We start from the raw sequence: 26,399 nt of genomic DNA on the forward strand, positions 1-26,399 counted from the left end.
GTGGCGTGAATATAGAACGGGAAAATTTATTTTATTTTATTATTTTTTTAATAAATTTATTTATTTTATTTATTTTTGGCTGTGTTGTGTCTTCGTCGTGTGCGGGCTTTCTCTAGTTGCGTCAAGTGGGGGCTGCTCTTCGTGCCGGTGCGCAGGCTTCTCACTGCGGTGGCTTCTCTTGTTGCGGAGCATGGGCTCTAGGCCTGCGGGCTTCAGTAGTTGCGGCTCGTGGGCTCTAGAGCGCAGGCTCAGTAGTTGTGGCGCACGGGAGCTTAGTTGCTCCGCGGCATGTGGGATCTTCCCGGACCAGGGTTCGAACCCGTGTCCCCTGCATTGGCAGGCAGATTCTTAACAACTGCACCACCAGGGAAGTCCCAGAAAGGGAAATTTTAAAAGAGAGCAGGAATATGGGAAGAGGTCTGAGGAAGATGGAGCTGGGAATCTAGAAAGGATGTCCACCTGTGAATGAGATTAAAAGGTATAAAGTTTTGATACTATAGAAGAGACATCAAAATGGAGTCTAGCCTTTTTGGTCCCTAGGACTGGTTTTCAGTAAAATCTTACCCCAGACCACGTCAGAAGGGTGAGTAAAGACTGCTTATATGGCATGGGTTTAAAAGATTAGGTCACAGTCCTACACATGCCATTTAAGGGTGCATCTCCTGAGCAAGTCTTTCAACCAACCAAACCAAACCCACTAAATCCTGCTGAATTTAAGTTCTGATTGTGTATTACTTGATCTCAGGAAATCATTTTTGTGGCCAGAAGGGCATGACACTAAAAAGGAAAAGAATTTATAGGCAGTTAAAGTGTTGTGACCTTAAAATTAAAGAAGTTGATTTTTCCAAGAAAGACCTCAAAGCTTTCCCCTGCGATAGCCTTGGTGATTTCTAAAGAGTCTTTGTGTTGTATTATTGCCCAGATTATGATTTCAGCTCAAGACCCCTTAGAATTATAAAGTCTGGCCAACCAATCCCACTGCATTTTAGTAATTTTATATGAAAAAATTTTTTGCAAATAGGTTTTAAGCCAAACACATTTCTGTAACTTCCTTTGTGGTAATCTGATTTAGAGCTTCAAATAGTCTTGTCAGGGACTTACCTGGTAGTCCAGTGGCTAAGACTGCACACTCCCAATGCAAGGGACCTGGGTTCAATCCCTGGTCAGGGAACTAGATCCCACCTGCCGCAACTAAAGATCCTGCACGCGGCAACTAAGAGCCTGCATGTAGCAACCAAAAGATCCCACATGCTGCAACTAAAAAAAAAAAAAATCCTGCGTGCCGCAACTAAGACCTGGCCCAGGCAAGTAAATAAATAAATAGATATTTTTTTAAAAAATAAATAGTCTTATCAGGTTGTTGTTGTTAAGATTTCTAAGCCAAAAGTTCCTTGCAAAACCATTTCTATCCACTGCATTATTAAAATAATTGAAATTATTTAAAAAATTGAAAATTTAAAAAGTTATAAAAGGATTTTCTAATTCAGACCTTCAAAGTTTTTACTATTTAACAAGAAATGAAATTGCTACAGCATCCTGATTGCTAAAAGAACCTTTTAAGATGTTTGAAATATTATACCACCCAGGCCTCATCACTGCCAAAAGTGAAATAAAAGCATGAAATAGACATTAGTTAAGTGGTCTTGTGTTGAAACAAAATCAGTAAATGACTGAATCTGAAAATAATCTCAAGTAGTCATCTCTGCATCTGATTCCTTGTATGAAAGCCCTGACCTCAACATACTGTTTTGAAATCAGAATATTAAGTCAGTTAGGGTTATTTAAAATGAAAATACAGTACTTAAAAAGTGAAAAAGAGAGAAGTTCAGAAAACACTTTTGTTTTTCTTATTACAGATTTATTAAAGTGGTAATGCGTATATATGTTCAAAATGCAAAAGTTATAAAATATTCCCAGCCATCTACTTCATCTTCCTGAAGCAATTATACTCCAATAAAGATTTAAAAAAAGACATAATTATGCATTTATGAGCAAATATGTACATTCTCTTCCCTACTTTGTTTTCACAGATTATAGTATTCTATATATACTGTTCTGTACCTTGCACCTTTTCTCCTTAATATCTGAAATTTGTCCATGTTAGTCCAAAAAGAGTTTTCGTTCTTATTTCCTGCCCAGTACGTTGCCTTTATTATATTACTGGACATTTAGGTAACTTCCAATCTTTGGCACAAACTATACTATAGTAACTACAGACATATGTATGTCATACATGGCCAAGTGTATCTTCGGGATAAAATCCTAAAAGTGAAATTACCAAGTTAGGATATGTCATTTGTATTTTCAAATTAAAATATTGCCTAATGACTTCCATGGAGGTAGTTAGAGTTACACCCCAGGGATGTAAGAGCGTGCTTTTCTCCCCACATTCTGGCCAGCACAATGTGATATTCATTCACTCTGCAGAGATTTATTGGACTCTGGCTATGGGCCAGGCACTGTCCTGGGTAATTAGGAAACATCAAGGAATAAAAGAGAACGAAATCCCTGCCCTAGTGGGGTTTATATTCTAGCAGGAGGAGAGAAATAATGTATAATAATATACAATACAAACCAAACATAACATCTTACAGTATGTTAGAAGCTGGAATATGCTCTGGAAAAAAGAGCAGAGTATGTAGAATCAGGAGTGTGGTGGTTGTGGGGAGGAGGGGCTGGAATTTTAAATAGGATGGTTAACAGTAGGCTTCATTGAGAAGGTGATATTTGAGCAAAGACTTGAAGGAAGTGAGGGAGGTGGCTATGCAGATCTAGGGAAAGAACATTCTGGGCAGAGGAAATGGCCATCTCAAAAGTCCTAAGGCACTAGGGTTGCCTAGGGTAGTCAAGGAACCACAAGAAGGCCAGTATGACTAGGGTGGGGTAAGAAAGGAGAGAGTAGCAAATGAAGGCAGAGGGAAGTGAAGTTATATAAGGGACCAGGGTCCAGATCCTTAGTGACCTGTAGACCATGACAAAGAGTTCACCTTAACTCTGAAAGAAATGGGGAGTCACTGAAGCATTTTCAAACTTTTGGATTTTTGCCAATTGAAAGTTTAAAAAAATGGCTTTTCAGTGGTTTAAGTTTGCATTTTTTATTAGAAAGGTTGAGCACCTTTTCGTGTCTACATGCCATCTATATTTCCTTTTCCTAGACTGTATTCAAATCCTTTCCCCATTTTGAGGCGATTTGTTAGTCTTTTTCATGTTGATTCATAGGAGCTTTTCATATTCAGGAAATTAGCCTTTGGTCTGTTACTTTAGTTACAAATTCATTTAACACCTGAAATGGTCTGACCACATGGGTTTTGCTTTTATGTGTTGCATTTCAAACTTTAGGACCCTAGCAATGGCACTGCGATTGTAAATGGAAATTAATTCATGATTCTCCACCCCTGTGTCAAATCAAATATACAGAGAAAAATCGTTTCTTAAATGACAAAATGCTAAGAAGTTCCTAGGTGCAGTTTTTAATTAACTGAGCTTATCAGTAAAAACAGGTAGTAAAAAAAGTATCTTAAGTATCATAGCATATATATGTGATGGTTTCTTCCCTTTATTTTATAGCATTCATTTTATTTATTAAGTTAGTTTTTGGTGTAACTACAAAGTTCAAAAGATAAAAAAAGATACACAGTAAAAGTAACTTTATTTTTATCTCACCACTATTGAATTCCTCTTCCCTTACGCAACTACTGTTCCCACTTTCTCATGTATCCTTCCAGGTATTTTATACAGATACCTATGTATATATAATCTTCGTCTGTTTGCTCTAAGGGAACCCATTCCTAATCTCAGTTAATCTGCATTTAGGAATCAGTTATATTGATTGAGATGACACACTTCAAGATGTGGAAACAAAGTAGGTTAGAGTTGGTTGTAAAGCAGCCACTTGTTTCTGGTGCAGTAGAAAAACAGTAGAGGAAACAGTTATAATTGTTCTTCGTATAGAACTTTCATGTTATTTTTCTACCTTGCATTAATTATGTAATTTAGTTATTATTATCACAATTTTACAGATGAGGAAACAGGCTCAGAGAGGTTAAATAACTTTCCAGAGAGCACAAAATCAGTAGGCAGCAGTGCTAGGACTTCTTATACTCAAATCTCTTGATTCCAATCTTCTGTACCTTCTTCAGTAGCTCCCTAGGTAATAGCCTTAGCTGTTTCAAAGAAGAAAAGGAAAATACCAATTTCTCTAAACTGAATGAGGAAATCGAAATGAGGAAAAAAGCAACAGGGATAATCTCGCGAAGACTGTTCCTGCTGTTGCTATCTTTGGGTGTTACATATATCCCTCTCATATGAATGACTTTTCCACCAAGACCTTCTGATTAAAAGGCTATTCTCTGGGGGGTGGTAGGGGGTAGGTTAAACCAGTGTTCACTTTTCCAACTTCTCTGAGAATACAGGGGAGCAGGATTAACATAAGTATGTATACATTCAGGAAACAAAAGTGATCCTAAGTTTTGGTTCTAGGTAGAATGAAGTCTGTGTCAGGACAGTCTCTTAGAGGAAAACTTAAAAGAAAATGCTATTCTGAAATATCTTCTTGTGACTAAATCGAGTGCCCTGGACATAGATTTTGATGGATAAATGCCTTAGAATTAACATTAAGTTAAATTGGGCTTTTCGGTTTTTAATTTCTTTATCTAAAGTCTAAGCGAGGTAGAAAAATCATTAATTATCCTTTTGAGTAGGGCTGGCATTACCTTCTCTGTAGGGACTCAGCTTAAGGGCCACCACGTTAGTTTTTCCTTTGAGGAACAAGAACCATAAGAATGATGAGGGCTGGTCTTGCCCCTCCCTGACAACTATTAACTGCTTTTTTTTGACAGATAGAAGGTTAGCTGTAGTAGTTTTTCCTAAGAGGGGCATGTGCAGACTAAGTAGTTGCTTAGGGCAGAACAAAGTTGGGGGAAAAAAAAAAATTTTTTTTTTTTTTTGTAAAGAATTTCAAAATGAAATAGTCATGTTGGGAAAAATAATCAGAACTTTGTTGTACTTTCTTACCCTTATTTTGGGGTTTGGAATTGTTTATATTTTGAATTACATTTGGAAGGGTGTATACTATCATCTTTTTAGTCTTGGAGCCTCTAAAGGTCTTCATCAGGCTCTCGACACATGCTCTGGGGAACTATGAAATACTAAACCACAACTGGGAGGCTAATCATAGAGGCACAATGGGATCAAAATAGAAACAACCTTCATGATGTATCTGGATCAGAAATTAAGGGCAGAGTAAATCTATCTCACCACCCATACTTCATTTTCTATTCAAAAAAGCTCAGTTGAGTGTTAACACGGCAGGCCATTGGATAATAACGAAAAATAAAACCCAACATGTACCCTGAGAAAAAGTAGGGAGAGCATATTGACAAAAGAAAAGAAAAAAAAGCATGCAGGTGAGGCTGGACCTGACAGATGTGCTTCAATGCTTAGCTGCCTAAATTTGATTCAACTGGTAATAGTGAAGCCCTGAAGAGTCTTGAGAAAGAGACACGTTACAAATGCTGCTTGAGAAAGACTAGACTAGGAAGTAAACATAAGATGGACTGTAAGAGAAAATATAACATGTTGAAAGACAGCTAGAAATCTGGTGGAGGAGGAATCCACAAGATTTAGTAATTAGGTATAGAGGATGAAGGAGCAGGGGAGTCAGTGATAACAAAGAGGACAGCATGGGCTGGGTTTTTTTTTTGGTGAGTTTGGCAGTACTGTTTACTAAAAACCAATGATATAATAGCAGAGGGAGGAACACTCCCAAACTCATTCTATGAGGCCACCATCACCCTGATACCAAAATCAAAGATGTCACAAAAAAAGAAAACTATAGGCCAATATCACTGATGAACATAGATGCAAAAATCCTCGACAAAATACTAGCAAACAGAATCCAACAGCACATTAAAAGGATCATACACCATGATCAAGTGGGGTTTATCCCAGGAATGCAAGGATTCTTCAATATATGCAAATCAATCAATGTGATACACCATATTAACAAACTGAAGGATAAAAACCATATGATCATCTCAATAGATGCAGAAAAAGCTTTTGACAAAATTCAACACCATTTATAATAAAAACTCTCCAGAAAGTGGGCATAGAGGGAAGCTACCTCAACATAATAAGGGCCATATGTGACGAACCCAAACCAACATCATTCTCAATGGTGAAAAACTGAAACCATTTCCTCTAAGATCAGGAACAAGACAAAGGTGCCCACTCTCACCACTATTATTCAACATAGTTTTGGAAGTTTTAGTCCCGGCAATCAGAGAACAAAAAGAAATAAAAGGAATCCAAATCGGAAAAGGAGTAAAACTGTCACTGTTTGCAGATGACATGATACTATACATAGAGAATCCTAAAGATGCTACCAGAAAACTACTAGAGCTAATCAATGAATTTGGTAAAGTAGCAGTATACAAAATTAATGCACAGAAATCTCTTGCATTCCTATACACTAACAACGAAAAATCTGAAAGAGAAATTAAGGAAACACTCCCATTTACCAATGCAACAAAAAGAATAAAATACCTAGGAATAGACCTACCTAAGGAGAAAAACCTACCTAAGGAGACCTGTATGCAGAAAACTATAAGACACTGATGAAAGAAATCAAAGACGATAGAAACAGATGGAGAGATATACCATGTTCTTGGATTGGAAGAATCAATACTGTGAAAATGACTATACTACCCAAAGCAATCTACAGATTCAGAACAATCCCTATCAAACTACCAATGGCATTTCTCACAGAACTAGAACAAAAAGTTTTACAATTCATATGGAAACACAAAAGACCCCGACTAGCCAAAGCAATCTTGAGAAAGAAAAATGGAGCTGGAGGAATCAGGCTCCCTGACTTCAGACTATACTACAAAGCTACAGTAATCAAGACGGTATGGTACTGGCACAAAAACAGAAATATAGATCAATGGAACAAGATAGAAAGCCCAGAGATAAACCCCCCAACCTATGGTCAACTAATCTATGACAAAGGAGGCAAGGATATACAATGGAGAAAAGACAGCCTCTTCAATAAGTGGTGCTGGGAAAACTGGACAGCTACATGTAAAAGAATGGTATTAAAACACTTCCTAACACTATACACAAAAATAAGCTCAAAATGGAGTAAAGACCTAAATGTAAGGCCAGACACTATAAAACTCTTAGAGGAAAACATAGGCAGAACACTCCATGACATACATCACAGCAAGATCCTATTTGACCCACCTCCTAAAGAAATGGAAATAAAAACAAAAATAAACAAATGGGACCTAATGAAACTTCAAAGCTTTTGCACAGCAAAGGAAACCATAAACAAGACGAAAAGACAACCCTCAGAATGGGAGAAAATATTTGCAAATGAAGCAACTGACAAAGGATTAATCTCCAAAATATACAAGCAGCTTATGCAGCTCAATAAAAAAAAACAAACAACCCAATCCAAAAATGGGCAGAAGACCTTAACAGACATTTCTCCAAAGAAGTTATACAGATTGCCAACAAACACATGAAAGGATGCTCAACATCACTAATCATTAGAGAAATGCAAATCAAAACTACAATGAGGTATCACCTCACACAGGTCAGAATGGCCATCATCAAAAAATCTACAAACAATAAATGCTGGAGAGGGTATGGAGAAAAAGGAACCCTCTTGCACTGTTGGTGGGAATGTAAATTGATAGAGCCACTATGGAAAACAGTATGGAGGCTTCTTAAAAAACTAACAATAGAACTACCGTATGACCCAGCAATCCCACTACTGGGCATATATCCTGAGAAAACCATAATTCAAAAAGAGACATGTATCACAATGTTCACTGCAGCACTATTTACAGTAGCCAGGACTTGGAAGCAACCTAAGTGTCCATCGACAGATAAATGGATAAAGAAGATGTGGCACATATATACAATGGAATATTTCTCAGCCATAAAAAGAAATGAAATTGAGTTATTTGTAGTGAGGTGGATGGACCTAGAGTCTGTCATACAGAGTGAAGTAAGTCAGAAAGAGAAAAACAAATACCGTGTGCTAACACATATATATATGGAATCTAAAAAAAAAAAAAAAATGGTTCTGATGAACCTAGGGGCAGGACAGGAAGAAAGATGCAGATGTAGAGAATGGACTTGAGGACACAGTGGGGGCGGGGGAAGGGGAAGCTGGGACGGAGTGAGAGAGTAGCATGGACATATATACACTACCAAATGTAAAACAGATAGCTAGTGGGAAGCAGCTGCATAGCACAGGGAGATCAGCTCCGTGCTTTGTGATCACCTAGAGGGGTGGGGTAGGGAGGGTGGGAGGGAGACGCAAAAGGGAGGGGATATGGGGATATATGTATACATATAGCTGGTTCATTTTGTTATACAGCAGAAGCTAACAAAACATTGTAAAGCAATTATGCTACAATGAATATGTAAAAAAACAAAACAAAACAATGATATAGTTTAGTTACAGTCCAAAAGAGGAAAAAAAAAAAAAAAAAAAGAGTACTGCTTAAATCTGCTTTATTTCATAAGGGAAATAAGGGAACTCAAGATTTTTTTCCTTTTATCGTGGCCTCATTTCCAAGGCCTGCACTTCCTAATAATTCAATTCAGGACAGTCTGAGAATTACAACATGGCAAAAGGAAAAGTCACAGATGTGAGTGGTTAATTGGATGTAAAGGGTTACAGATCAGATGAATCAAAACATAGGAGGGGAAAATGGAAGGCTTTACATATAGGATATGACTTACTGAAAATCCAAAGTTAGAGCCCAGATTCACTCCTGAGGAGAAAACAACAACAACAGATAGTGTTTCTCAGTTTTTGTTTGTTTGGTGGATGACCTTTGAGAGGTGTTTCTTCTGTTCTTGGATCATTTTCAAGCCAGCAATGCCCCTCAGTTCAAGTCTGGATGATCTGAAAGTCACAGCAAAGGAAGAATCAGTATCTTGCACATAGCAGGCATTCAGTAAACATTTTTGGAATGAAGAAATGAAGGGTTTTCAGGACTTAGTATGCATGCAGTGGGACAAGAATCAGGAGAATCAAATCCAGCTGCAAAGAAGAAATGGGCTATAGTACGTACTGCAACTCACTGAAAACCCAACTACTTACTAAAGGGATGAAAAATGGGGCAATGAGTCTCAGGTTCTATTTGATTTATAATTCCTGAGAGCTGTTTCCTTTTATCTTGGTTTCTTTTCAAGGCCAGAATGACTCTCTGAAGTTCAGATATGGATAAAAAGGAGATTGATTAGTTATGGCAAAGGCAAAAATCTTGAGGCTTCTCAGCTCTTGTGATCTTGTCCAGGACTAGCTACGAAACCCAGGATCTCATGGGGTAGACTTACTTTTACTGCATTTTTCCTCAAAAAATTCCAACCATGATGTCTGCATTTGACAGAGCCAGTGATATTTCTCAAGTTGTTCCAAACCTTTCCCACTCCCAACTCCCAACTGCATGTTGCTATTTTGCTCTCATCAGAGCACCTAGCAGTTCTGCTTAATCTAGATGTGAGGTGACCCCCTTCCAGACAAGAGCTATGAAGAGGAAGGGCAGGCTCTGGATCCCCGGCTTGGCCACTTTCTCTGGAGCCTGACTATATTGATGATCTTTTTTTATTTTCAATCTCTGCCTGCTGCCTGTCTCTGATTACTCGCATGCTTGCGTTTCCCAGTCCTAGAAAATACCCTTCCATTTGGCTCTCCTCCACCAGACTACTTAAAGAGAAGTTTTTACTTCCTACTTCAACTTTCTGACCTTCCTCCCATTAGCCCCTCAATCACAGTAATCTGGCTTCCACTCCCACTGTGCAAAAGGCAGCTGCTTCTGGCAAAGGTCACTGAAAACATATGAAAGATAATACATGAGGTCTTCTTTGAATTCCTCATCCTATTTGAATTCTCTGTAGTGTTGGTAGTACTCTACGGAGTACTTCTTTCCTGGCCTCTGAAATATTGGTCCTTGTTTTTATACCTCTCTGGACAGTTCGTTTTTTTTTTCATTCACTCCTAAAATTTTACCCATCCCTGAAATGTTGGTGTTCCTAAAGGTTCTACCCCTGAGTCTCTTCTCATGCCAACACATTCCCTGAGTGATATGAACCTGCTCCCTTAGCTTCAGGTACTGCCTGAAAATTCCCAAATCTTCATGTCTAGGCTGTCTCCACTCCTGGAGCTCTCTCCTAAAGAAGCACAGTAGGTTAATTAGAAAACAAATGAGCCAGTACAGGAAGACCTTCATCCATTTCACCTCCACTAATCCTGACATTTCTTTGCTGACAGGAAAGGAAGTTAGGAGGAGGGACGATAAGCCCTGTTACAGAACCCTTGGCACTGGCAATAGACCTCCCCTTAACAGCCCATAACCTCTAAGTAAAATCTCATGGGAGGTAAGTCTCTGTACAGACACTATGTGCCAACATCCCTTGCAGAAAATGATAATGAGATGGCCCTGAAGTCAGCTAGAAGAAAGCAGAGTTGCAAGTACCACATGGGTGGTTCAGTTTGCGTTTGAGTTTTTAGGGGGAGTTTGAGTTTTTACTCATTTGAGACCCAGCCTGCCACTGGTTCCCAAGTCCCACCCCTCCCCACGTGTGGAGAATGTAGAAGACTGGGAAATTGCCCAGGAGAGAGGGGCTACGCTCCAGGATCCAACAGCCTCCTTTTAAACTGCCTGCAAGCATCCCATACACAACAGTTCCAGAACTGATCCTATCCCTCTGGCTGTACTCCCATTCTAGTTGACAGTATCACCTTTCACCCTCTTGGCCCAGATGGAAACCTGTTATTGGAGACTTCTCCTCTTCAGTAGTGCCCCCTTCAGTTCTAGGACACAGTTGTCTCTCCAGACTGGCTCCTTTCTACGCTGGACCAACCTCCCACCATCTTCATCCCTCTACTCTCTACCCCATCCAATCCACGTGTGACACTGCAGCCAGAGGAACCTGTCCAAAACACATACCGATCATTCACCTCCTTTCATTAAAACCCCCACTGATAATGTGCACGCTTTTACCTTTATGAGATCCTTTGCAACCTAACTTGACCTGTCTTCCATTTTCATCTCTGGTGACTCCTTCCCTCATCTAAGCAACAAAGGTTTTCTTTGTAATTTTTCAAACACACCATGCTAAGTACTGAGTGCCAACTACAAGTTGGCCACTCATCTATAAACTTTGGAATACAGTGAACATGAAAGGAAGGCCCCTGCTCTCATGCAACTCACATTTTAGTAGGAAGAGCCAGCGAATAAACAAATAGGATAATTTCAGATAGTGATAAGATGCTATGAAGACAATGAAATGGGGTGGATGGGGGGAGATGCGGGTCAGCTATTTTAAATACAGTGCTCAGGGGTGGCCTGACAAGACGACTTTTAGCTGAACTTGAAGGATGAGGAGGAGCCAGACAAGCAAAGATCTGGCAGAGAGTATGTGGGGCTGTTTGAGCAGCACGTGCAAAAGGCTCTGAGGCAAGAACTAGTTTGGCAGCTTGGCATTTCCGAGGTTCCAAAACAAAGCAGTGAGGTTGGATCTTGTTATATACCTGAGGAGGGGGACAATGCCCTAGATGAGGTGAGGCCAGGTCACATGGGGTCTTATAGGCCAAGTCAAGAAGTCTGGATATTATTTTAAGGGCAAAAGGAATCTACTGAAGGATCTTGAGTGAAGTACTGACGTGCTCTGATTTACCTTCTCAAATGATCACTCTGGTTCTTCTCGGAGAAGGTGTTTTTGGTGAAGCGGAAGGGTAAGCCTCGAGACTAGCTCCATGCCTTCAGGCTTGTGCTCAGGCCATTCCTAAGTCTGGAATAACAGTCTTCACTGGGTTCCAGGGTCCCAGCTCCCAGGAAGCTGAGAAAGTGGCCCCTTACTGCATTTCTTTCAGCCCAGGTCAAGCCTCGTTTAGCGATCAAGAAGAGATGGACAGGTATCCCCCAATAAACCTTGCCTCACCAACCCTTCAGTCATTCAAAAGACCACTCACTAGGCGCTGGAGACACTGAGGAGAGTCCGACGAGGCCCTCCCCCGCCCTCGCTGTCGAGAGACCACTTTTTTCAGGTCCCTCCTCCATCTCCTAACTCAAGGGGCAATTCTCGATCAGACTGTGTTTGGCGTCCCGGGGCAGGGACAAACCCAGGCCCGTGGATTGGCCGGGCAGAAGAGGCTTCTCCCTAAGATGAACGGGGCCGCCTCGCAACTGGCAGCCCAGCGGGGCCCAAACCAAAGAGCCACCAAGAAAGGGCGGCGCAGCCGGCTCCAAGGCAGGATACGGACTACAACTCCCAGCAGATCCTGCGCGTGGACCGCCGATCCCTCCGCTCCCAATTTGCCCTGCCGGCGGTTCCACCGCTGTCCGCCAAGGGCCAAGTCCAGGTTTTCTAGGCCCCGAAGTCCGTCTTCTTATCACATTTCCTGAGAGGGACGGCTGGGAGCCCTGGAGGAGAAACGGACCTTTTTGAGGAGAAACGCGGATGCAGACCATCGAGGAGACGTCGTGCTGCGGTTCCCGATTTTCGCGCGCTTTTGGCGCGGGGGGTTGTGGGTAGCGCGCCGAGGAGGGAGAAAGGAGATGGGGGGCCTGTGATCGCGCCGCCCGCCGGGCCTGAGGGGATGGACGAGGACGATCCCCACGCTGAGGGGGCGGCGGTGGTCGCCGCGGCCGGGGAGGCGCTGCAGGCCCTGTGCCAGGAGCTGAACCTGGATGAGGGGAGCGCGGCCGAAGCCCTGGACGACTTCACCGCCATCCGGGGCAACTACAGCCTAGAGGTGAGCGGCGGCAGGTGGGGCAGCGGGACCGAGCTCGCCAGACCCCACCCCCGCCCCGCCCCTACCCCACCCTATGGGGCGGTGGGAGTTTCCCCACCGGGAAGGGTCTCTGCCCAGCCTCGCGCCGAGGAGTGCGGAGCTGGAAGGGCGAGTGTAGATCAATCTCTCCATTTATTTTGAGGCGGGAAACCGAAATCCGGAAAAGGAGTGGCTTGTCCAAGGTCACACGCCACTCAGGGGTCCCCTAGTCTTCAGACCAGTGCCACAAACGTCATGGGACTGCCCTTAAGTCTGCTTAAACAAACAGTTACTCTAATGGCAGAAGCTTACGTGAATTGTGTGCCCAGACGCCACTGCCCAGCGCTTTAAATATGTCATCTCACTTGGTTCTCGCCGCCACACCTCTTCGAACATGTTGTGATCCCCGTTACACAGATGGGGAAGCTGAGCCCGGAAGAGGTTAAGCTCAAGGTCGCACCGTTAGAGGTGGAGCCGGAGTAAGGAGTCTGAGCCATAAACTCTCCACCCTTCCGCCTCGAGGTGTGGGTTGCTCTTTTGGCAGTATTGCCGCTGTACAGCAGTTTGATCAGAGCCAGTGTGCACACGATGCTTTTCTCTCGGCCCCAGCTTCCTCCTCTCTCAGATAGGGATAATTAGGTTATCCTGATGCTAAGCACAGTGTCTGTCTCTAAACAAAATAAATGTAGGCTATCATTAGATTTTCCCCAACCGTTCTTGCATTAAGTCCTCACAACAGCCCTGTGAACATGGCAGGGCAGCGAGTATTAAACCTGCTTTGCAGGCAATATTATCAAGGCCCAGAGGATTGTCTTGCCCAGGGTCGTTCTGCTAATTGTCCTAGGAACCCAGACAAGCATAAGCCCAGTATAGAGGTAGAATGGTGGTGGAATGTATTTGCAATTGCTCCAGCAGCCTTATGGTCAAAGATTTTCGTGATCCAAGAGGGCTGGACTCACCCAGAGGGCTCTCCTGACTCATCACCTGGTGAAATAATTAATCGGTGGGCTCTAAGGCATAGATTTGGAAATTTGGAGGTGTGTGTGTGTGTGTGTGTGTGTGTGTATGAGGGAGAAGAAGAGAGACTCTTGCATGTCTCCAGGGTAGGACTGGATAGACAGGATGAAGGACAGTGATGTGCGTCTCTGGGTGACACGAGTGGAAAGCTGAGGAAAGAATAAGAAACTAAGGGAGGTTATAAATTATGTCCTCTAGATTGGAAACAAACTTTTTAAAAGTCTGAGAAAGCATTTCTGACATCGAGTCCTCATTTGGTCTGTCACTGAAAAGCACTGCTGAGTGCAGACGGTGGTCAAGGTATTAAACTGGGCACCTCTTTTCAGATTCTTGAATATGCCCAGCTTGTTCCTACTTGTGTGCTTTCTCCATGCCAGTCCCTCTGCCTGGAAACTTTTCCCTCACTCCCGACTCCAGCGAAAGTTGAAGAGCTGAATCTCCAGTTAGGCTGAGTTGATCAGGATATCTTAAATGTTTGACCTAATTCACAGCTGTGTGAATTAAGATTTTGTGAGTGTTTATTCTATCTAGAGTGTTTTATTTTCCTCTTCTTTTATGCTTTGTTTTTGGTGGAGGGCATTTTTATATATCTGCTACTTCCTAAGAACCCCTCTGCCCAGCCCCTGTCCCCTCTAGTCTACCTGACAAGCTCCTGCTTACCCACCCCACTTCCCCCGTACATTTTGGTGATTTTTCACCACTTACCACTTTTGTCTCCCTCTGTGAACCCTTCCCTGACCCCCAGTCAAAATCAGTAACTACACTATATTCTCCCATAACACTTTCTCTTCAATTCTTTTTAAAACATATATCTCACCAATTATAGATAATAGTATAATATCTGTTCCTCTTAGCTCTACACTTGGAGTACCCTGAGGTTAGAAACTGTTTTTGTATTTCTAAGGCCTAGCATAAAGGAACTAAATTAAATACTATAGGTGCTTTTTTTTTTTTTAAAGGAAAAAAAATCAAAGCAGTAATTTTGGTTCTTAAATTTTCTCTGTCTTAATAGTGTTTTCATCTAGTAGCCTGTATCCAAAAGCTGTAGAGTACTTGGATGCTATACCCAAACAGTTAGTTAATCAAGGCTTCTAAAAGTATTCAACCTTAAGCTTACCTGCCTCCTTTAATGCCTTGAGCAAATGAGACTTTTCACTATAGTACTTTAGGGTAGGAACATTAGGTGGCTTTATTGGTGGCTACCCATCTCTACCCACCCCTTTCGGATTATTGCGAGAAATCTTTATCAATCATTTTATTCTTTTAGAGTCTGATCTTAAAGAGGATCTGCACAACTGTATTGTGTTGTGCTATGAGATTTGAGTCTAGTTCTTAATTTTATGTAAAACTCAGCAGTGAAGTCATAAAGTGAATCTAGCTTGGATATCTCAAGCCTAAAGCAGAGAATTAAGTGTTGAATTCCCAAATGTCACCTTTTTTGTAGCATTGTAAATTGAAGTGTCTGCTAAGATAGAGAGCCATACTTACTATTTTAAAGATTAGGGTAAATAATTCCCCAAATTTTTACCTCACAAAACTGACAGTCTCCTTTGTGTTGTGATGGGTCTTAATTTTTATATATGTAATTCTCTTGCCATCTTCTACTCTGTTCTTTCCTTTCTCTGCCAAACTGGTTAAAAAAGAAACCTAAAACTAAAATGGTAGGAACTTCAGCATCATCAAGGCCATGACTGGTGTTATAATATCGAGAAAGCTAATGCTGAGAAATTGAAAACTCTTCAATAATATTAGATTTGGGGTATAGGTGAGAGATCTATCTTTAGATTAAAACGGATTTAGCGTGTTACACAGGACTAAGAGTAAGGAGTTTTATACCCATTACTGCAACCAACTAAGTTTTGTGACCTTGGGCAAATATCTTCATTTCTCTGGCCTGTTAATTAATACAGGATGAAAATTAGACCAGATAATTCTAAGATCTCTTTTGATTCTAGAATTCAAGCATTTTAACGTAGTATATCCATTTTGCTGTTTTATCTTTTGCCTGCCAGGGAGAAGTTATACACTGGTTGGCATGTTCATTATATGTTGCTTGCCGCAAAAGCATTATTCCCACAGTTGGAAAGGGTATCATGGAAGGAAATTGTGTTTCACTTACCAGAATACTACGTTCAGCTAAATTAAGGTAAAGCACTTTGATTTTTCAAACATTATTTTATAAGTCCTAAATTTAATTTTAGGATTTAATTTCTCTTTATTTTAAATCATTTAGCTTCATCCCATTCGAAGTTTGTTATCCATATAGGTATCCTTTCCCAATTCTCACATTCTTTCTCTGCCTTTCTTCATTAAATTCTAACTTCAACCAGAGGCCTCTAAATCTTTTTAGATTTAGAGGTTCTAAATCTTTTTTCTCTGTAACTTTTTCATTAATATTTTAAATTTGAGAATAATTTCAAGCTTTCAGAAAAGTTGCAGAAATAAGAAAACTACAAAGAACATCCATGTACCCTTGACCTAGACTCACCTTTTATTGATATTTTACTCCATTTGCTTTATCATTTGATCTTTTTCTCTTGAATAGTATTTTTTTTCCTCAGCTATTTCAATTTAAGTGGTGTCCATTATAGCCCTTTACCCCTAAATACTTCGTGTGTATTTCCTTAAATAACTGCAGTACAGTTATCAACTTCAACAAAGTTAACATTGATACAGTAATTTTATATAATCTAGCATCTGTATTCTAGTTTTATTGGTTGATCCAGTAGCATTCTTGATAGCATTTTTTTCCTTCAAGATCCAATCTTAAAAAAAAAAAAATCCAATCTAGGATCAGGTATTGCATTCACTTACCATGTCTTTTTAGTCTCCTTTAAACAAGAACATTTCCACAGCCTTTGTCTTTTATGACATTGACATTTTTGAAGAGTATAGTTCACAATCACCCTGCCCCCCTTTTTAATAGATTGTTCCTCGTTTTGGATTTGTTTCATGTTTCCTTATGATTAGGTGCAGGTTTTACATTCCTAGATGGAAAACTACATAAGTGATTTTGTGTCCTCAGTATATCACATCTAGAGGCACATGATATCCTTCTGCCTCTCATTGGTGATGTTAATTTTGATCATCTGCTAACGATGTTCTCTTGTTTCTCTACTGTATGGTTAATATTTTGTCCCTTGCAAATACTAAGCAATTGGTGGGTCTTAGCTATAGCTTTTACTCTCTCTGGTATCAACTGTATGGAACTATTTGCCTGAATACCAAACAACAGAAATGGAGTGATTCAGATTTGGATAGTTGCTTATGTTCATAATGACTATTTGAGGTCATTGTCTATTTGCTATCCTGGGTTTCCAGGACAGAGGCGAAAGTGTAAAGCCCTATCCAGAGAGGGTTAAGTTTCACTTCATGCTAAATTAAAAAAAAAAAAAAAAAAATCCTCAGAACAATTTTGGTTTCTATAAATGGAAAAAGAATTAAGTCAAGACAATTTTTAAAACTTTAGTAAAGGGCTTCCCTGGTGGCGCAGTGGTTGAGAGTCTGCCTGCCAATGCAGGGCACACGGGTTCGAGCCCTGGTCTGGGAGGATCCCGCATGCCGCGGAGCAGCTGGGCCCGTGAGCCACAACTGCTGAGCCTGCGCGTCTGGAGCCTGTGCTCCGCAACGGGAGAGGCCGCGATGGTGAGAGGCCCGCGCACCGTGATGAGGAGTGGCCCCCGCTTGCCGCAACTGGAGAAGGCCCTCGCACAGAAACGAAGACCCAACACAGCCAAAAATAAATAAATAAATAATTAATTAAAAAAAAAAAAAAAAAAAACTTTAGTAAATATAATTTTTGTCATTCATGATAAAAACAAAATGAAAATATAAGATAAAAGGAGTTAAGGTAATTTTTAAAAATTGAGCAAAACCTTGTCCATTGTCATATGATCTTTTTCTATTGATGTTTCTCTTTTAAATTTATTTATTTATTTATTTATTTATTTATTTTTGTCTGTGTTGGGTCTTCGTTTCTGCGCGAGGGCTTTCTCTAGTTGCGGCAAGCGCGGGCCTCTCACTATCGCGGCCTCTCTTGTTGCGGAGCACAGGCTCCAGACGCGCAGGCTCAGTAGTTGTGGCTCACGGGCCTAGTTGCTCCGCGGCATGTGGGATCCTCCGAGACCATGCCTCGAACCCGTGTTCCCTGCATTGGCAGGCAGACTCTCAACCACTGCACCACCAGGGAAGCCAGGGAAGTGATGTTTCTCATCACTGACCATATTAAACTTTTAAATCTTTGTAATAATAAGTTGTTGCGGAAACTGAACAGTACAAGCTCATGATAAAAATTTCAAATAATGAAAAGAGTTCTGGAGGTAGATAGTGGTAATGGTTAATGCCACTGACCTGTACACTTAAAAATGGTTAAAATGGTAAATTTTATATTGTATATACTTTTACTACAATAAAAGAAAAAAGGTTTAAAAATTTTCAAATAATACAGAAGGGTTGAAAATAGAAAGATATCTCTTTCTTTTTCCATCCCCCAGATTTACCACTATTAGCAATTTACTGTTATTAAATTGTTAAGCAGGAAAAAATCTGTTTTTCAGTTTTTTGCGTTTTATTTGTAAGCATAAATGAGATCATTGCTATATGTATTTTTCTGTTGGTTTTCTTACTTTATATTCTGGAAATCCTTCTATATCACCATGTATAGCTCTACCTCATTAATTTTTTTTAATGACTGTGGGATATTTTAAGTTATAAGGATGTTTTATATATTTAGCCAGCCCCCTTATTGATGAGCATTTAGATTATATCCAGTCCCTTGTGATTACAGACAAGTGAACATTATTGTAAGTGTGTATTTCAGAAAAATTCCTAAAAGTGTAGTGATGAGTCAAAAGATACTTTTAAAATGTGGATTGGTTTTAAAAAAATTGTTTAAGTGTCACATTCCTAATTGCTAAAAGAGCAGTTGACCAACATCAATATGTTCATTCAGACAAATAAAAAAGAATTTCAAGTGATCATTATTATTTACATTGATTTATAATAATTTGGACTATTTTCAAAATTTCAACTTTAAATGTAATTTTAAATGACTAGATCTTTATAGATATGGGAGAATATCCATCAAATATTGTTAATAAATTATACTGCAAAATACTGTTTAAGTATAGATTTATACATACACATGTAAAACTAGCAAATTTTTATTGAATATTTACCTGTGTGACAGACAATATGTGCTAATAGTTTGCATATCTTTATTCATTTAATCCTCACAGTAATTGTATTAAATAAATCTCATTTTAAAGATGAGGAAACCAAGTCACCAAGAGATTAAATTACTTCCCAGAGGTTATATACCTAAGAAAGTGGCAAGCCTCCCAAGTCATGCTGTGTTACATATGTATCTATATACAAATATACATTAGTATGTCTCCTTTTGAACTGTATCTATATTCAGCTTCAGTCTACAAAACAAAAAAAATTTAACCAAAGCAACTTCCAACTTAAAAAGAAAGTTTCATGTAAAAATTTGTTCTGCTATTAAGGGTATTAAAAAATTATATCTATTTTATAATTTGAATTTTAAATTCATTTTAATAAAGCAGTTAGTTGTCTACATCTTATTGTTTTAAGTATTGAGAACTAATTTTTCCATATTTTTTACAAGTTTTTCAGTAACTTAAATCAAGACAACTTTCATTCATTCATTATTTTGTAGTATAATAATAGAACCTGAATGAAAAATGAGTTTTCATAATTTTGATTGGAACATTGATGATACTAATTTTTACAGAGTAATTTTCCTTTTTTTTTTTTTAATTAATTAATTTATTTATTTATTCTTGGCTGTGTTGAGTCTTCGTTTCTGAGCGAGGGCTTTCTCCAGTTGCGGCAAGCGGGGGCCACTCTTCATCGCGGTGCGCGGGCCTCACTGTCGCGGCCTCTCCCGTTGCGGAGCACAGGCTCCAGACGCGCAAGCTCAGCAGCTGTGGCTCACGGGCCCAGTCGCTCCGCGGCATGTGGGATCTTCCCGGACCGGGGCACGAACCCGTGTCTCCTGCATTGGCAGGCGGATTCTCAACCACCGCGCCTCCAGGGAAGCCCCCAGAGTAATTTTCTCTTTTATCTTTTGCCGTTAAAATTAGGTAGTGTGCCACTATTGGAACGTATGTTCCATGTTACCATCCCTACTCTATACTTTGCTTTTGGTGGCACGGTTTGGGGGAAGTGTATGTGTATGTGATAAGATTTGCATTACATTAAATTTACCATTTTAACTAATTTTAATTGTACAGTTCAGTGTCATTGAATACATTCACATTGTTGTTCAACCCTCACCACCATCCGTCTCCAGAACTTTTTCGTCTTCCCAAACTTAAACTCCATACCAGTTAAACAATAACTTCCCTCTTCCTCCTCATCCTAGCCCTCGACAACCACCATTCTACTTTCTGTCTCTCTAAGTTTGACTGTTCTAGGTACCTCACATAAGTGGAATCATACAGTATTTGTCTTTTTGTGACTGGTTTATTTCACTTAGCCTAATGTCTTCAAATAACAGCATAATATCACCAAGGAAGGACACAACAAATGAATACTTAGCATAATGTCTTCAAAGAAATGGCTGATTCAGAAGCTGGGGCAGACCTATTTTTCTAACGAACCTGGAACAACTTATGCCAGAAAGTAAGGAAGTGCTCAAAAAAATGTTGGGGACATGTCCAGGGGACAAAGGAGCTAGTTTGAAAAGGCTCCCATTTGTAACCATACCTGGGATAACTTGCGCATCAGAATGAATAGGGACAGTAATGGATTATAACTCACTGAATAAAATCTATACTGATGATAAATAGGGGAGAAGGGAAATCTCTTCCTTATATTAGAATGCCAACTAAATATTTACATAATTGTAGAGTATCTCCTGACAAGTCACTTATCAATTACAAAGGGAAAATAGTAACTTTGAAGTGGAAAACCTGGCAGATACCACCTAAATCAAGTACAGAGTTATTATCAATGATGGGACAAATGGTTATGACCCACTGAGAAGGATATAACATCACTTATGTAGTACTCTGTCAAAAATACATAGCCTAAATCTAATAATGAGGGAAGCATGTAGTGACATACTATAAAATAACTGACCTGTCCTCTTCCAAAATGTTGGTGTCACAAGAGACAGTCTAACGAACTGATGTAGACTGAAGGAAACTAAAAGGAAATAACACATAAATGCAGTTCATGCTACTAGATTACACCCTAGATTGGGAAATTTAAGATTGCTGTGAAGAACATTCTTGAGACAGTTGGTGAATTTTAAATTTAAATATGGACTAATAGTATTTTATCAATATAAAATTTTCTGATTTTGATAATTGCACTTAATCATGTAAGACCTCTTTCTCAGGAAATAGAAACTATATTTTTGAGTAAATACATTTTCTCTTTATGAAAATAGAAGAGAGGGCACGATATCTACACCTTACTCTCAAATGCTTCAGAAAAAAATTATATGTATGTTATATTAGGGTTCACCAGAGGAACAAAACCAATAGAATGTGTTAATATGTGTGTGTATATATATATATATATATATATATATATGTAGAGAGAGAGAGCGCGCACGCACGCAAAAGAGCATGTACACACACATGCACAGGTTGGGAAGAGGAGAGGGAGAGGGATTTTAAGGAATTGGCTCACATGGTTGTGGAGACTTGGAGAGTCTAAAATATGGGGTAGGCCAGCAGGCTGGCAACCCAGGAAAGAGTCGCAGTTTGAATCCAAAGGCAGTCTGCTGGCAGAATTCCTTCTTACTTGGGAGGAGGTCAGTCTTTTTCTGTTAAGACCTTCAAACTGATTTGATGAGGCCCACCTACATTATGGAGAGTAATCTGCTTTACCCAGAATCCACCAATCCAAATGTTTATTTCATTCCAAAAAATACCTTAATGGAAACATTGGAATAATGTTTGACTGAGTATCTGGGCGCCCATACACATCTCCTTACACCATACTTAATCTGCAAGTAAAAGCCATAACAAGATCATACATTAGCCTAACATGACATAAGTATCCTTTGTACAACCAAAAATGCCTTAACCCTTTCCCCAAAAGAGGATGCAAAATCCTTGGGTGATGTTTACTCTTCTTCTTGATATCCTGTAACTTAAATACTCGGAAGTAAAGTTAACAATACTGTGGTATAAAGTCAGTACATGCTATGTTACGTAACAAGTGGGTAAGAGAGGAAGGAATACAAAGATTTAATACACGCACACAAACACTTGTAGCAAAATAAGAAATACTCATTACAATTAGAGTCCTCGTTTCGTAGCTGGTCACGTGGTTGTAGTTGGTATTAATAACCTTCTTCCACTGCCCGCTCCATATTTCCTTTGCCTTCACCAAGCACCTCAGCTGGTCGTGGTTTTTTACCTGGTGAGGTGACCCGAAACCTTCATTCCTGAAGAGTCTGGGCCATTAGTAGTCCTGCCTGGATTAGATTGTTGTAGTTTTCCATTGACTTCAGTTACAGGGCATGGTAATAGTAAGAGCTACCCTAAGGGATTCTTGTATTCTATTCTTTACCTCCATTCTGGAGTAGCAATCCAATTTCTCCTTGGTCATCAGGATCAGTGACTCCAGCCAGCATAGTAACTCCCTTCTTTGCCTGTTGCTTTAGAGGCATGAGGAGCCCAAAGTGGTTGGATGGCAGTCTTAACTTCTAGTTCAATGGATTATTGTTGTATCTCTTGGTGGAAGCATTACTCTCTCTGGAACTAAGACCTCTAGGCCAACAGAGTATAATGTGACAGGGACAGGAAGCAAAAATTTTGCTGGTGGGTCAATAGGGGTAATAGTGAGTGGTGCCACTCTCCCCCCACCTCTTGATTCCTGGACCTGTGAATCCTGGCTATGGAAGAAACAGCACTATATTGTTTGCTGATTCAGAGCATATACAGCCTCCTAAAGAACCTTGCTCTGCCGCTGGCTGATTGGGCACTCAGCAGTGACTGTAGGCAGATTGGCTTTGGTCCAGATTGGCAGTGGAAATCCATGAGCCCGTACATAACTTTTCTAAAAAATTTTAATCTCATCAAAAAACATCTTCACAGAAACATCCAGAATAATGTTTGACCAACTATCTGGGCACCGTGGCTCAGTCCAATTGACACCTAAAATTAACCATCACATGTGGATACATATACAGATGATGATTCGACTTAAGATTTGTGACTTGATGGTGTGATACTGTCTCATGATGCTGGGCAGCAGCAGTGAGCCATAGCTCCCAGTCAGCCATGCAGTCAGGAGGGTAAACAACCAATACACTTACAACCACTCTGTACCCATACAACCATTCCGGTTTTCACTTTCAATAGAGTATTCATTAAACTACATGAGACAGTCAACACTTTTTTTTATCAAATAGGCTTTGTGTTAGATGATTTTACCCATCTGTAGGCTAATGGAAGTGTTCTGAGCACATTTAAGGTGGGCTAGGCTAAGCTATGATGTTTGGTAAGTTAGGTATATTAAATGCATTTTCAGCTTATAATATTTTCAGCTTACAGTGGGTTTGTCGGGATGTAACCCCATGATAAATCAAGGAACACTTGTATGCACATATATACACAGAGAGAGAGATGGATGACAAAGCAAATACACAAAATGTTAATTATTGGTGAATATAGGAGTTCTTGTATACTATTTCGCAACTTTTTTGTAAGTTTGATGCTATTTCAAAATAAAAAGATTAAGGGATAAAAGGGAATGTTTAAATACATTTATGGTACATTCATATAGTGGAATAAAATGCAGCTCTTAAAATTATGGAAGGAGTGTAACATGAACTGATATAAAAAGATCTCCAAAATAAATTACAGGGAAAAAAATGAAGTGCAGAGTATTGTAGGTAGTATGGTATCATTTGAGTGGGAAAAAAGTTTAAGTAGGTATATGTTTATAAATGCCTTAAAAAGCTTTGCAAGGATAAATAAGTAACTAGTAACAATGTAATTAGTCACTAAGGCAAAGTTGATTGCTTTAGTGGAAAAAAACTGGGAGGGCGGTGATAGCGGACATCATATATCCTTTAGTACCTTTTAAATTTTGTAATTATGCATATTACCCGTTAAAAAAAGAAAACCAGAAAGGAGAATTCTCACACACAGGGTATCATGATATACTTTTTTTTTTTTTGGCTGTGTTGGGTCTTCATTGCTGCGTGCAGGCTTTCTCTAGTTGCAGCGAGTGGGGGGCTACTCTTCGTTGCAGTGCGGTGGCTTCTCTTGTTGCGGAGCATGGGCTCTAGACGCATGGGCTTCAGTAGTTGTGGCTCGCGGGCTCCACAGCGCAGGCTCAGTAGTTGTGGTGCACGGGCTTAGTTGTTCTGTGGCATGTGGGATCTTCCCGGACCAGGGATTGAACCCATGTCCCCTGAATTGGCAGGCAGATTCTTATCCACTGTGCCACCAGGGAAGCCCTGATAAAGATCTTTTAAAAAAACTCAGATTCTTAGATTTCAATCAGCATGTCTGGAGTTTGAACACCTATGGACAACTAGCTGATGATTTCTTCCACCACCTTTTTAAAAAAAAAAAATTACAAGTATCGTTCTGTATATAGCGCTAGACACTTAAATGAGCTTTAACACTACAAAATTTCAGTCTAAGACCATACTAACATGAGGACATAAAAAAAATGCACTCATAATTAAATAAGCCAGAAAGGTAGAGCCATTATCCATTAAGTGATATTCTGGGTATGTACTACCTTCTTAGTTTATATTTGGTGGTAGAACCACACGTTGGAACACAAACATTTGAATTTTATTCCTGCCCTGTAACAGTCTGGTGCTTTGTGATCAAATTTCAGAATCCAGTATTGGGAGATTCTGTCTTTCCTCAAACTAGTTTTGTGAACTCATCAGTCTGATGCCTAACATTTACTTTGTAATTTATATGCAGAGTATTGTATAGGTGCTGCAGGGAATAAAAGAAGTAGATAGGTACTCCCTGCATAGTAGAAGGTATTTTATGTATTGACTACTAATTCAAAATCTACATTCCCACAGTGATTCTGGGAACCAAAGTAATTTCATAGCACTTGGAGTGAGGTTTTTGTTTTTTTTCTCTCTCTCTCTCTTTTTCTTTTTTTAAATAAAATCAGGCATTTAATAAAGATTTTTAGGCATAAGTAGAGTGTCTTCTTTTCCTTCCCTTATACGGACTCATTTTAAAGTTGCTTGTTTTCTGTTTTTTTAGTTTAATACAGTTTTTTAGTAAAATGAAGAAGTGGATGGACATGTCAAACTTGCCACAAGAATTTCGTGAACGTATAGAAAGGCTAGAAAGAAATTTTGAGGTGTCTACTGTAATTTTCAAAAAATTTGAGCCAATTTTTTTAGATATATTTCAAAATCCATATGAAGAGCCACCAAACTTACCACGAAGCAGGAAGCAGAGGTGAGACACTTAATCCTCATATAATTGACATAGAAATTATGATACAAACTTACTAAGGGAATTTGCATTTTTAAAAGTCTACTTTTTAATTCCATTTAATAAAACATAGTTGTCTGTCCTTTGTGAATGAGATTTTATATGTAATTTGACTTTACTATTCGTTATATTTGCTGTTTCAATTTAAGTGACAAATGTGGAATGATATTTAGTAAGTTAGTCAGATAAAAAGTACATTTTTCCCCCTTTTTAGGAGGATTCCTTGCAGTGTTAAGGAGCTCTTTAATTTCTGTTGGACACTCTTTGTTTATACTAAGGGTAAGGTGACACTTTCAGGTGTTTTACATTTCTACTGTGGGAACTTGGTGCTATTTGACCTGAAAGGTTTCTGGGTTTTGTGTCTCTTTTCTTCTAAAGGTAATTTTCGTATGATTGGAGATGATTTAGTAAACTCTTATCATTTACTTCTGTGCTGCTTGGATCTGATTTTTGCCAATGCCATTATGTGCCCAAACAGACGAGACTTGCTAAATCCGTCATTTAAAGGTAAGACCTTATTTATTTTTGAAAACTGATTATCAATTTTTAGAAAAAGAGTTTCAAAAATTGACCATATTCTCTTTTCCCTCCATTGCTCTTTATACCCTGTCAAATTAGGTTTACCGTCTGATTTCCATACTGCTGACTTTAGGGCTTCTGAAGAGCCTCCCTGCATCATTCCTGTACTGTGTGAACTACATGACGGACTTCTGGTAGAAGCCAAAGGAATAAAGGAGCACTACTTTAAGCCATATATTTCAAAGCTCTTTGACAGGAAGGTACTATACTTACAATTAAATGACTCAGATTTTGGGGAGTCAGCAGCAGCAGCCTCAAGGGGAAAAGCAATATTTTAAGCAAGTTCTTAACATTATAGGACTCAGGGTCAGGATTCCCAGGTTTCAGTCTCTGATGTGATGTGGAGTTGTCCTGTGATTTTCTGTGATGTGCAAAACTGAGCTGTTGAAGAATGTGACCATCTGTATGTACTGTCAAGTAAATGCACTGTCAGAGGCAACTATAGGAGGTTCTGATAGAGAATTATAAAGAACAGAACATCAGAGTAAGCCTGATAAAGAATTATGAAAAGCAGGAGGTCAGAGTAAGCTAGTTTACTG

The 26,399-nt window shown here is 39.5% G+C and overlaps 1 protein-coding gene and 1 long non-coding RNA gene across 4 annotated transcripts in view; one reads left to right on the forward strand and one right to left on the reverse strand.

The window, feature by feature from the left end:
• Positions 1 to 6: 6 nt before the first annotated feature.
• Positions 7 to 15,383, reverse strand: LOC309614138. The gene is made up of 4 exons (XR_014236034.1): positions 13,109 to 15,383; positions 11,701 to 12,446; positions 8,758 to 8,923; positions 7 to 459 (listed from the first exon to the last, which is right to left on the reverse strand). It is a non-coding gene; the product is annotated as an uncharacterized lncRNA (long non-coding RNA).
• The window catches only part of RBL1 (RB transcriptional corepressor like 1), an 80,985-nt gene continuing 67,070 nt past the window's right edge, over positions 12,485 to 26,399 (forward strand). For 2 of the 3 annotated variants that reach the window (XM_082361928.1, XM_082361929.1), the window contains exons 1-6: positions 12,485 to 12,778; positions 15,826 to 15,959; positions 25,045 to 25,245; positions 25,496 to 25,560; positions 25,660 to 25,788; positions 25,900 to 26,060. In XM_082361928.1, coding sequence (XP_082218054.1) covers positions 12,623 to 12,778; positions 15,826 to 15,959; positions 25,045 to 25,245; positions 25,496 to 25,560; positions 25,660 to 25,788; positions 25,900 to 26,060 — 846 coding nt within the window. In that variant the 5' untranslated portion in view covers positions 12,485 to 12,622. The remainder of the gene's footprint in view (positions 12,779 to 15,825; positions 15,960 to 25,044; positions 25,246 to 25,495; positions 25,561 to 25,659; positions 25,789 to 25,899; positions 26,061 to 26,399) is intronic. The other variant, XM_082361930.1, reaches the window with a different exon arrangement.

Source organism: Balaenoptera borealis (genome assembly GCF_965194805.1).
Source record: "Balaenoptera borealis genome assembly, chromosome: 16".
Classification (NCBI taxonomy): Eukaryota; Metazoa; Chordata; class Mammalia; order Artiodactyla; family Balaenopteridae; genus Balaenoptera; species Balaenoptera borealis.